The sequence below is a fragment of the Solea senegalensis genome, linkage group LG11 (assembly GCF_019176455.1).
Source record: "Solea senegalensis isolate Sse05_10M linkage group LG11, IFAPA_SoseM_1, whole genome shotgun sequence".
In the NCBI taxonomy this organism is placed as follows: domain Eukaryota; kingdom Metazoa; phylum Chordata; class Actinopteri; order Pleuronectiformes; family Soleidae; genus Solea; species Solea senegalensis.
Window position 1 is genome coordinate 12,303,293 of NC_058031.1, and position 12,802 is coordinate 12,316,094.

At 41.9% G+C, this 12,802-nt stretch overlaps 2 protein-coding genes across 5 annotated transcripts in view; both read left to right on the plus strand.

The window, feature by feature from the left end:
* The window catches only part of samd11 (sterile alpha motif domain containing 11), a 1,171,052-nt gene that overhangs the window by 266,494 nt on the left and 891,756 nt on the right, over positions 1-12,802 (plus strand). The window lies entirely within an intron of this gene.
* dhh (desert hedgehog signaling molecule) lies at positions 5,265-10,197 on the plus strand. The gene is made up of 3 exons (XM_044038104.1): positions 5,265-6,311; positions 8,610-8,871; positions 8,991-10,197. The coding sequence occupies exons 1-3, from the start codon at positions 6,003-6,005 to the stop codon at positions 9,794-9,796; spliced, it is 1,377 nt and encodes a 458-aa protein (XP_043894039.1). The 5' UTR covers positions 5,265-6,002; the 3' UTR covers positions 9,797-10,197.

A 12,802-nucleotide genomic window follows, 5' to 3' on the forward strand; every position in this document is an offset into this window, starting at 1 on the left:
AAATGTCTTTGTGTTTTTAACCTTTTTGTGTCTTTGGGAAATTCGGCAGAGTGACTCTTACTTTAAAACTGTTTCTTTTTTGTAATGCTGTTACACATTTGTTACATTTTATGACCTGACATGGTGTGTGTGCGTGTGTGTGTGTGACTGAGTGAGACTGGTGAGGGTGCCTGTCTCCTATCCCTCCACCCTTTTGTTGCACTTCTTTAATCAGCAGCAGAAGAAAGCAATATTTTGGCCTGTCTGTCAACAGTGTCCGACCAGGACGCCACTACAGCCAAAGCCCACGCTTTCCCTTCTCTCATGCAACAGTCAGATAAAACCCTGCACATTAGGAGGAGCAGAGGCATTCACTCCTTTACCTCACCAACACCCATCTCCTTTCTTCCATCCCTTTTTATATGCCCATTGTTGATTTCCTCCCTTCGTTTTTCTAAAGTCGGCTCAAGAAAAACCCCGTCTCTGATTAATTTCTCCCTCTTGATTTTTGTTTGCATTTCTTGTTTTGTTTTGTTGGATGTTGTAATTGAGCTTATTTACTTTAGCTTTTGTTTTGCACTGCTTTTCCTTTGCTAAAAGGAAATGAACTCGACTGTCGACGCATTATACTTGCACATCTGGAGACTGCTGGCCTTTCTGAGGAAGTGACACATAACACACACATACGAGGTGTGTGTGTGTTTCTCTGAGAGAGAGAGAGAGAGAGAGTGTGGTACATGATCAAAGAAAGTACTTTGTTCAGTGGTTGTTAAGTACAAACAAACTTATACTGATGCTCGTGGGGTTAATCAATCGATCAGACACACACTTCTTCATCAGTACATACAACATTTAATTCGCACATACATAAAAACCTTATCGTAAGTGGGAGCTGATGAAACTTTATGATCCTAATAACAAGAATTAGTAAGCAGACTAATGATGAGCAGATTTAAATGTGAGATGGAAAGAGAAATAAACTAACGAAAGTAGTGATTGACTGAGTCAAATTCTGTAAAATACTCAAAATACCCAGGAGTAACGGGCTGAAAATATAAACAGAGAACTACAATCAAAAGCCACACGCGTTCAGTCTGCATTTAAAAAGGTCAACACTGTTCTTGGCAAATGTTAGATGTATACACTGATAAGTGAAACATACAAACTCATTCCTCTCGTATATAAAAAGGTTTGCTCACTTCAGCACTTACCCACTAACAAATGCACCTTTACTCTGATGGAACGCTGCTGCTCAGAGTCTGTCTGCACGCCACACTATTAAACTTTGGAGACAAAAATGTAAAATTTGCAACAATGGTTTTATAAAAGCACTGAAGCATTATCGAACCATTTTTCTCTCGAAAGGCACAACATTGTTCTCTCTCTCACACACACACACACACACACACACACACACCCTTCAAAGTAACTCAACATATCTTTTGTGTTTTGCTGGAGAAACAGTTATATAGCACCTCTCCCTGCAGCAAAATATTAAGGGTTGATAGCAGTGCAATCAAGGTGTCCCAGCAGTCCCATTGGGTAGCACACTCTTGCAGTGGTTGTCGGGCATATCAGGAACGAGGCAGGAGACGGGCAGCTTGTAATGGCATGAGATAGGCTATCTTTATTGTCAAAACATAAGAATGAAGGGGGGGACGCACAGATTAGCTTTCCTGACAGTCGGCCGTTTGAAGTCTATGCCAAAGTGCATTTGGGGCTGTTATTCCCCACGTTTGCGCTCACAAATGCAGAAACGCTCACAGGAAAAGGCGGGCCTTGCTCGCTAATCAACTGATAATGGGTCGCACTGTCCGTTTGCCATCCTGCCTGCACACTCACGGCACACTTGCTTCACACACTTGACTGGCACTGGCCTTGCTTCATTATGTCTGCTTCAAAAATGCTATGATATAGATCTCACAGTTGATTTCATTACAACTTTGCTTTAAACATACAGCATGTGATAAGCACAATGTATATTATCTTTTTTTTACAAAAGAAGGTATACGGCATCATAGCCGACATTTGACCTGCTTGTCTGGGGTCAGGAAATTCCATCCTGAGTCTATTGTCCACTTCATCGCCTCAACTTGAGCTCACTGATGTCCTCTTTTACAGGTCATATCAAGGATCAGTAGGGAAACGCAGACCTGGACTCTATGTGTTTGTGCACCACTGAAATCAGCACTCGACACAGGCAGTGTTTGACGCAGCACAGCATGTGAAGGTACAAACACAAAGTTAAACTGCATGCGGCCGCACCAGAATGCGCCACCCTGCGTCTTCCTGCACTGATAAGACGGTGGGAGACAGTGAAGGAGGCGGTGCAGAGGTGGGTAAAGAGAAAGGGCCGGTGTGTGTGTGTGTCTGTGTGATTGTGGCAGGGGTCGGGGGGGGGGGGAGAAGGGAGTTAGGTGTCAGTTCCTTGACTTCCCCCCCCACAACCCTTCCAACGGCCTCCATCTGAGGAAGTGGATCCTGCGCAGTGTCTGTTCAGCTCCAAGAAACAAAACAAGGCAAACACTTGCAATACCACGGTTTGCATTGTTTCCAAAATCATATGTTCACCTTATGATACATCTGTCATTGGAAAAAAGAACTTGAAGTCCCAATTTCATCCTTTGCTGCACTCACGTGACATGTATTTGCCTCTATAGAGCAGATTTTGATTGCGTTTTTTTTCTCCTCGACACAAGAGCTCCATAAACATCGTTGAACTTGGCTCTCAGGTACATACTGAATTTGACCACCAGCTCAGGTGTAAGCTTTCTGTTTGGAAAGAACAAAGCAGTGTAGTCTAACTCGGGCAGGAAAGATCTCATTTTCTGTGCTATTGCTTTGCAGGAAACCAAACCATTCATCCAGCCATGTACTCCCATCCTGAAATGGGGGAGTAAAATGCTAAGAGCCAGAAGGAGGCAGGGGGAAGGGGGCACCAAAATAAAAACTAATAATAATGACTTTATTTCCATCTCCAACCCGCAGATGTTTGCTTCCTTCCCTTTCCTTTCATGTCAGATGAAAATCTCTCCTCCTGTAAGGCTTTGAAAAGAAAAGGCACTGTGGATAATTGTAGATATGAAAGTGTTTGTTGCTTTTTTTGATTGAGTCATTCCCTGCATTTGTCATGAAGGTTGATATCTCTCATCTGTGTTGCTCAAGCCAGACTTGAACCCGCTTCCATGTTTATCATGAGGGCAGGAAGATGCAGCTTTGCCTTGCCACCCCTCCCTACAACATCCTGGGATCTTCTGGAAACATCCCAGAGAAGGATGCCTTTCCATGGTCACTGTAGAGCTCAGTGACCTATTCCACATGCCTATGTAACCGGTGGTGTCACACACTCTGCGTTGTGTTGTGGAGAAGAAGCGAGAGCCGGACCACAAAAGCGTTTTGGAGGCAGTCTCTGTTTAATTTCAGACAGAATGTGCATAAAAGTAGAAGACAAACAGTCATTTGGAGCCTCGAAACAAATGAAATGAGAAAATAAGTTCAAGAAGAGTGTAAAAAAATGTATAAATGAGGAAGCATCAGCTCAAAACATATGGGATGAAAAATCCACTATTTTGATAACATTTTACTTAAGTACAAGTAAAAGTACTGGTCGAAAAATGTACTCCGAGTGAAAGTTACTTAGTCTTTTTTTTAACAAGGTTGGAGATCTTTTTTGTGTCGTGAAAAAATTAAAAGGTGACACAAATCTCACATGCAATGTTTTTAATTAAAGGCAAACCTTTACAAACTAAAGTATTGACAAAACAAATTATTTAAACACATAATGTGTCAGTCAAAGGTCACAAATGCTTCAACTTTCTCACTCAGGATCCTTAATTAGATCCAATTCACCTGTCCTCATCGTTCACCTGTCCACATCGTTCACCTGTCCTCAACATTCACCTGTCCTCATCGTTCAGCCGTCCTCATCATTCACCTGTCCACGTCGTTCACCTGTCCTCAACATTCACCTGTCCTCATCGTTCACCTGTCCTCATCATTCTGTATCCGTTACGGAAGGGATTTAAAATGTACAGTACGTCCAAAAAAACCTACCTAAGTAAAAGTAAAATTACAAATTTTAAAAAAGACTTCAAGTACACAAAAAACGTAGTCAAATAGAGTAGCGTGGGGAAACGTAATTCATTACTTCCCTACTCTAACCTCAGACACAGCCTTATAAGCAGGGGGCCCATAAAGATTAAACATGGGGAAACAAATGTTCCACATGGCAGTGAGGTAAAACAACAGACAGTGAAACTTTATAACTATAACTATTTTTTGCGCCTCATGTGTAGGATAGCGGTAGACAATTACAACTCCTATTACAACTTCGTAATGAGCACTGATGAATCTATAGTTAAGTGCTGTTGAGAATTCACAGGTGTGGTTCAACTGAGATTAGGTAAGAAAGTTACTGTGTGACATCATGTGTCATAATACACCTTTTAAATAAAACATCACAACAAACAGATCAAGATAAGCTCTTGATGCAAAAAAGCTATGTGGAATAAAGATTTGAAAACAAAGTCACACTGACAGACCATGATGCGTGGAGTCCTCAAGTGTTCTGGGAAGCCAGAGATAGAATGGTAACACACTACGACCTTTATTCTGCCATCAATTAAAGCTTCCGTATGTGATTACACATGTCAGACCCTGGAGACACAAGGATTCCTTTCTTTTCTGCTCCCTCTTTGACATTATCTGACACATTTTATGGCTCTGCCAGCTATTGTTCTGAAACAGATAAAAATAATATGTTGATGTGGCCACATGGGTGTTTCCAGTGGCGAGGTCGCGAGGTCACAGGGGTTCAGGGGGGTCGGCCTGGCTAACCAAACACAGGAAGGCAACACTGTAAGTCACAGTCAGGGGGTGTCAAGGCTGGACACTTGTGCTCCCCAACTCTGTCTATTAATAACATGCGTGTGTGTGTGGGGGGGGGGAGAGAGATGAGCAGAAAGACATGAGGTCATGTTAGTGCAAATAAATTCAATTGTATTGTATTTTTTTTGTTTGAAATATTGTGTACAAGCATTATAAACATGATAAATGATTAACGCCATCATGACTCATTTTCTTATTTTTAAGAATTTTAAATTGAGCTTGTGTTTCCTGTGGATATATGTATATAATGGTGGGGACAGGGGGGGACAGTGGGTGAGGGCGTGGGGGGGTCACAGCGTCAACATAAGTAGACTAATCATAAGTCCCCCTTTTAAAGTGGAATATTTGGAGGCGTGTGCTGTCGCAGTGCGAGAGCGCAGAGGAAGGGAGGGCAATCTTGTCCGGACACTAAAAAGACCCAATGGCTGGTGCAAGGTGGCCAGGAGCGCTGGAACACCACAGGAGGCGGTGGACGCAACAGAGGAGAAGAAGAAGAACAAGAAGAAGGAAAAAGGGAAAGCCTCGGCACGTGAACTTTGTGGTGGAAGCAGCGAGAATGCGCGCGTCCACGGGAGCGTCCAAGGAATGAGTCGTCGGGCTTTGACGCGCGCTTCACTTTATTGTGAGTGTACTGAAGTAGTTGGAACTGCGTGGACAGAGGCGCGCGGTAAGTGAAGCAGAGACCCACCTGCGTCGAGACAGGTACCTGCGCTGGACGCGTGATGATGACTTTCAGCTGACGAGGCGCTTAAAGTATGATCTTTGGACAGATGCCCTGCAGGGACATTCTGTGTCATTCATTTTTTGAATCACTGACTCTTTTGGCTGAACCGTAGGTTTCAGCCAATCGGATCAGACTTCTTGGCTGTAGATTTAAGTCAGCGACCACAGCAGAAGTCAGAACATCTGCCTTTGTACTTTTACTTTTATATATATATTTTATATACTTTATTTTTTTATTTTCTGTTCAGAGTGAAGTGCCAACATTTAATATAGCTGTGGGATAAAATAATAACACTCATATACTCCATGATTTGGAATGGATGGAGAGTTCCTCCTCATTCACATGCTGTCACACACCTGGACCTGGCCTTTCACTGTGAGCCACTGACTCCTGGGAGCCCCAACCCTCCCCAATGAAGCAGTCCTGGTGGGCCCGCCTGGCACAGCCCGGCCTGTTTGCTGCCTGGACCTGTATATGGCTGGTTCAGGGATGTGGACCGGGCCCCGGGTATGGCATCCGCCCCAGAGCCAGGAAGCTCACACCCATGCACTACAAGCAGTTTTTCCCCAACTTCTCAGAAAACAACCTTGGGGCGAGCGGGAGAGCAGAGGGCAAGATCACACGCAACTCTGAGCGCTTCAATGAACTTGTGTGCAACTACAACCCTGACATTGTGTTCAAAGATGAGGAGAACACCAATGCAGACCGCTTCATGACCAAGGTGAGGTCAAAGTGTCATTGTTGATGCACCTGTCTCAGATTTGAACCACTTTTTTCCCACATTATACAGTTGTATGGTAAGACTATGGGCTAAATCTCAGTCTTTCACTGTCTTTTCTAGACCATAACACATGAAGAGACAAACATCATTTCACATTAAACTCTGCAAATGCAACATGGCACCTACAAAACCAAACCCTGTAACGCCATTCATTATTTGCTGCAGCATTCAGTGTCCACCCTTTCCAGGCCTTGAACACGAAAACAAATGTTCAACACCAGAGTGTGTAAGTTTTAACCAAACCGCCCCTCCCTTTTCTTGAGATAAGAAGATCAGGATGTAATTCAACACTACCCCCTTAAGAGACTCAGTTCTCCTTCGGGAACACTTCCTTTTAATCGTTAACCTAAGTCTTTGTTATTGGAAATAAAACTATTCCTATGGCAGGTTCTCACTGTGCCTGCCAGGAACAATATGCAGGCAAGTTGAATTCCTGATTGTGTACTTGGGCATAGGTGTCCACACATAAGGAAATAGCAGCTATTCGTGCAGGGAGGTGAACAACATTTTGGACAAAAATTGTATTTAATGCCTGTGGGTTTTCTTGACACTCAGCTGTTGATCTGTGACGGAAGCTGTGGCTTTCTGTGGTTGTTTAGGATAATGAATCTGTGTTCCTGATTTTTTTTTTTTTGTGATGTAAATGTGTGGTTGTATATGTGTGTGCCCTTCTGATGCCCAGTATGAGTATGTGTGTATGTGTGCATATGCCCCCTTTTTTTTGCCCAGATGTGAAAGACGCTCTTTGTGTGTCACTTGGAGACTCAGAGGGGTCGCCTATACAAAATTCCCGCCTGCTGAAGTAATGGCACTGTTGGAAAAGCGACTATTGTAATTCCGACAATGAAACGCCTCTCTTCAATGGCATCGCGAGGAAAATGTACCCAGTTTGTTTTCTGTCTCTCTCGCTTTCTCACCCTTGGTGTCACATTCCCAAGTCCATGCCCATACATTCTTCCCCTCTGCCCTCTCTCTTTAGTCCCAACCTCAACACTGCGCTACATTTCTTTATTCTCACCCCACTTTTCCTCCTCTCCATCCCACACTCTCATCACCTTCTCACCCAACTCCCTTTTCTATTCAATCACTGATATAGGCCAACAAGAGCGGCTACTCCACAAGTCACGAGCGGGCAACGTGTTCAGGAGATGCTGATGAGTGTATCACTTCAGATGCTGACCTCGTCACTTTTTTACTGCCTGCTATTTTGTGACAAAGCTGACACAGTGTGTGATTTTTTACTGCCCGTGGGGGCGTGAGGAGTCACTGTGCACATTTCTGATCAAATGTCTCAGGGGTGAAAACAAGAAACTCATGCCTGGAACAATCTGAGGAGTCAGAGAATGGTCTTGATTATTCTGTCAGCCTGTCGAAAAGGCCAGGAATGTGCCAAACTGGCTACAGTAGCTTTCTTCTTGTGCTCTGGTTGTTTGAGCAAGGTTGAGAAATGGACGTGAGCGAACAGCAGACAAACAATCATATCCAGGAAGGCAGAGCCAGAATACTGGCATCATTTTGTCCGTCGTCATGATGTTTCTCTGTGTACTGAACTGTAGAGTCACACACTGTACATACCTCCTGACTTCTTGGGTGCCAGTGGCCCTGTTAATAAATAATTACAAGTGTATGTCACTCCTACTTGAGGTTGGTCGAGACATGCCTTTCACTGTACATTGCACATGCTGCAGACTAAAGTAACTAAAATGTCTCAAAAGTAACCGGAGGATGTTTTTTTCCAAAATGGATACATCTTAAATTGTTTTATGTATTAATAAATTTAAAAAATCCAAAGTACAATGCACACAATGCAGCGCCTCAACTCAACTCCTTAATTCTACCTTAATAGGGTATACATTAGATTTAAAAGGAAACATTTGGACCAATTAGATTTGAATACACATAGATGATGATATTGCTGTTATAGTCATTATAAACATTAGACTGGACATTACTTTTGATGAACCCAAGCCCAATATTTAATCTTTTTATGCATCTTTTTAAATACTGCTGAAAGAACATTTAACTGTTGTGACATTTGGTATAAAGGGACCTCATTTGTAACCATATGCAGTTTTCTTTAAAACATCATTGTAATCTTCAGCAACTTATACTTAACATGGCAGGATATTTTGTCATGTTTTAAAGTTATATTATGTGCGGCATCTTCTTGTCCTTGTGTATATATACACAACATGTCCCTATAACGAATTGTCTTCCCATCGTCTCATTGTGTCCTAGCGATGCAAGGACTGTTTGAACAGGCTGGCTATTGCAGTGATGAACCAGTGGCCTGGGGTGCACCTACGTGTGACAGAGGCCTGGGATGAAGACGGTCACCATCCTCCCGGCTCTCTGCACTATGAAGGCCGAGCTGTGGACATAACCACCAATGACAGAGAGGCAGACAAGTATGGTCTCCTTGCTCAGCTGGCCGTGGAAGCTGGCTTTGACTGGGTCCACTATGAGTCCAAATATCATATCCACTGCTCAGTCAAAGCTGGTGAGTTTTACTTGGGAACTATTACAGGGGGTCATGCTGTTAAGTGTTGTATCAGACAAAACAAGGAACATAATGTGTGTGGAGTCATCATGGTTTTTTTTCTGCTGACCTTTCCACAGATCACTCTGTTACAGTGGAAAAAGGTGGCTGTTTCCCAGGCTGGGCCCGGGTGACTGTAGCTGGAGGCAAACAGAAGAGTCTGTCATCTCTGGCTCCTGGGGAAAGAGTCATGGCACTGTCGGGGATGGGCCAAATTGTGTTTAGCCAAGTCATCTTGTTTCTGCACCGTGACCAAGAAAGCCGGTCTACTTTTCTGTCTCTGGAGACTGAAGATGGACACAGATTGGCCCTCACGCCACATCACTTGGTCTTTTTAGCCAACCACTGCAGACTTTCCAGCAGTGAGTACCAGGCTCAGTTTGCTAAAAGAGCCAAAACAGGCGCGTGTGTTCTCATCCATACAGCAGACGGCCATGTGCGTCCGTCTCGAATCGTGTCTGTTTCAGTGGAGGAGAGTATAGGAGTGTATGCGCCTTTGACGGAAGCTGGAACACTGTTTGTTGATGGAGTGCTCGCATCCAGCTATGCACTGCTGGAACACCACAGACTCGCACACTGGGCATTCGGACCTGTTCGACTCCTCTCTTCATTCAACCAGCTACTGCTAGGGGAGACGGCAAAAGAACAGCAGATGACTGACAGCGAAACAGCTCACACTGAGACTCAATTTCAATGCAGCGCCTTGGTCTTGAAGGATGAAGCAGGTGCATGTGTAAATAATGATTTTCTGAACAAGCAGGACAACCTGAGTGAACCTCTGAGGATGAGAGTGAGGCAGATGCAGACAGCTGACGTGCACTGGTATGCAAGATTACTGTACAATATCGGATGTATCCTTTTAGACTCCAACTTATTCCATCCTTAAAAGCCTACGTATGTGATACATCATACATTTTGATACATTTACACTAACACTTCCTGTTATTTTCTTCAATAAGTTAAAAACATTGGCTTGCTTTTCCGCCCAATATTGTTTGTAGTATATGTCACACACAGATTTGTCTGAGGAGGTTGATGGTTATACTGTTTCATAGTATATTTGTACATCATGTTTTGCTTAATGATCTCAATTATATATGTAAAAAATGAAATATGTATGCACATATTATTAATGTGATTGTAGGAGGATTTTCCATCAACAATAGAATCTCTATTTTTTTACGTTCGGAATCATAATATATAAATGTTTCATTTCATTATAATTATTCCACTACATGCACTGTATGTCCTCATGTGTTTTCATGTCGTACAAACAAATTAAAATTTAATTTTATTAAACAAAAATCTGCTTTCTCCTTTTTTTTCTCCTCTTCAGAGCTGGAGTTAATTTTGGTTGTCAAAGTGGTTTACTTTCTGTTAAAAGATCATATCGAGGGCTTCTAGTTGAGCATTATGTATGTTACAGTGCGCAGTCGCTCTGGGAATCCAGTCTTAAGGCACTGACTGGTTAATAAAAAGCCCAGACATACTTAATATTCCCCACACTGAGCCACCAACTTGAATTTATCTCAGACTTTATCTTATACTGAGGGAGTCAGTTTCCAGGTTTCTTAGAATCTTAGAGGAGACACATTCAGGACCTGATTACCTCCTCTTATATATTTGTTAGTGGTGTGGTGCATTGTTATCTAATTCATAAACAGCTAAAGTTAATCTATGCTTTATATCTGTACCAGTTTCTACTATAAGGTTATACATTTTAATGAAAGTCATTTGTCATCAAACATCTAATCTTAATATGTTTTATGTAAAACATCTTTTTAGACATTCACTGTAAAATGCAGGACTATACTCCAAGGTTATACACCCCCTTGTGGAGAAACTGATGTATGATACTTTGTGTCATACATCAGCAAATGTATTGCTTTAAATATGTCCAGCTTAATAAACCGTTATATATTGTGTTTGCAATCATTTATCTCCAGTGAGTCAGTATTATTTTACGACACAGACAAATATTTGAATAAAGCTCTCTATTCCACATTCTTGAAACCATGGATTTGGAACACTTAAAATAAATCAAACTGTTTTATAAATATAGCCTTGGTTTGTTTTATTAACAGTGCTCTCTATGGTGTTTACTGTAAGTAGAAATTGCACATTGCAGTCTCTTCTTCTCTGTTATAAACATCTGTGGAGGTATTGTAGCGGATTATCCTTGAGATGCAGGAGGCAGATGGGAAAGCACAAGCTCTATTGACCGTCCAATGGGAGAGGTGCGGAGTTCTAATGCCACCCTCTGTTTACGTTCACTGGCCAATCAGTCACTGTCCTCTAACCAGTCTCAGCCCCCCCAAAATCTAATCCAATCTTGCTGAAGCTGAATGGGGAGTTAACTAATCCTGTCAGGGTGAGCAGTAATAACCTATTTTCAAAATGAAAACCTGCATATTCAAGCACAGCAAAACCCACATTACACTGTTCTTTGATGTTAAAAGTGTCAGACATGAACAAAAGTGATATCATGGAACAAACGCGTGATTTTCTTTTTCATGGCCTTTTATAATGGGAGGGGAAAACTGAGCCAATAAATGCCCTGAATACAATGTCAGTTTACAGAGACCACACCTGAAGAACTGGGTCAACGTTTACTGTGTGGTAAACATTAGAGCTAGCTGAAGCGTATGTGAAAATGTTGGTGGAGTGTTTTTACAAGCTGAGCTTTTAAATGACTTGAAACACTTCTGCAACCTATTATTTATTGTCTAATTGTATAATCCAGTGAAAAAAATATCACAGACCTTGTTTATTCTCACTGATTCAAGTAACCAGAGCTCAGTATTCACATCTGCTTTTAGTTTGAGCACACAGGTCATGATCATTTTGAAAATAAATAAATAAAATAAAGGCCCTTCCTCAAGATGATATTTTGAATACTTTGAACAAGATCATTTGTGTGCATGTCCGTTGGACTTTGTTTAAGTATCATCACAACGAGAAGATGAATTACTTGAGGTCACACTTCCTTGATTAACTGCACGGACAATTTTAATACCAATTCACCCGGGTTGATGCGTCTTCTTGGGACAGTTTTCTTCTCAGTGGGGTGTGCATTTTTGTTCAGATGCCTCTCTTGGACATTTCAAGAGTGCAGTTTTTCTCTGCAGATTGGCCCCAAGATTCTTGTCCCTATGTAGTATGTTGTAGATGAGCTGATGGGCATGTGTGTGAAATCTCTTGCGCCATCATATTCATCATAGTCTCTTGAGGCGTGACAGAAAAGAGATGATGTAGATTGAGCCCATGACCCCTCTCATAATGGAACAAATTTGTAGACAAGCTCATTTTATGTAAGTTCATGTAGGATAGTTTGATTGACAGCAAAGCTTTTATGGTGTTTTGCCTCAGGCCTTTGGTTCAGAGTGGCCCATGACAGGATGGCAGGGAGAGTTAAGAACTACACACTAACAAGAGGATTTGGAAGAGCGCACAATACAGTACATAGCTTTGTAGTCTACAGAACAAAGTACGAATTGACTATTTATGCCACCATAGCACATGCATTTCTGTTTTAATGCAATAACTTTTATTTTTTACAGACATCTGACTTAATAATATTGAGGACAACAAATGGTTCTCACCCCCACAGAATATGTGTTTACCCACAGTTACATTGCGAGTGCTCCTTAACCTTATTGCTGCAGATTTGAACATCCATCATTACACTTGCAAATTATTTATTTAAATAATTGATAATCTAGCTACTTGATATGCTCAAATAGACTGACTAGACATTTTTAAACAGTTTTCAGCAGTCCGTATATGTTTTATCTTCATATATGTATACTCTGTGAATTATAAGTCCTTGTTAGCTGTTTGTTGTCGTCGCCATGTCATAACACCTTTTCAGTGGGGCCAATAAAATGTATTT

Bases quoted from the DNA above. Each gene is read 5' to 3' on its own strand.
- dhh (XM_044038104.1), top strand. From the start codon at position 6,003: ATGAAGCAGTCCTGGTGGGCCCGCCTGGCACAGCCCGGCCTGTTTGCT. The intron at 6,312-8,609 runs GTGAGGTCAAAG...ATTGTGTCCTAG, and splicing joins CAGACCGCTTCATGACCAAG to CGATGCAAGGACTGTTTGAA. The intron at 8,872-8,990 runs GTGAGTTTTACT...ACCTTTCCACAG, and splicing joins CCACTGCTCAGTCAAAGCTG to ATCACTCTGTTACAGTGGAA.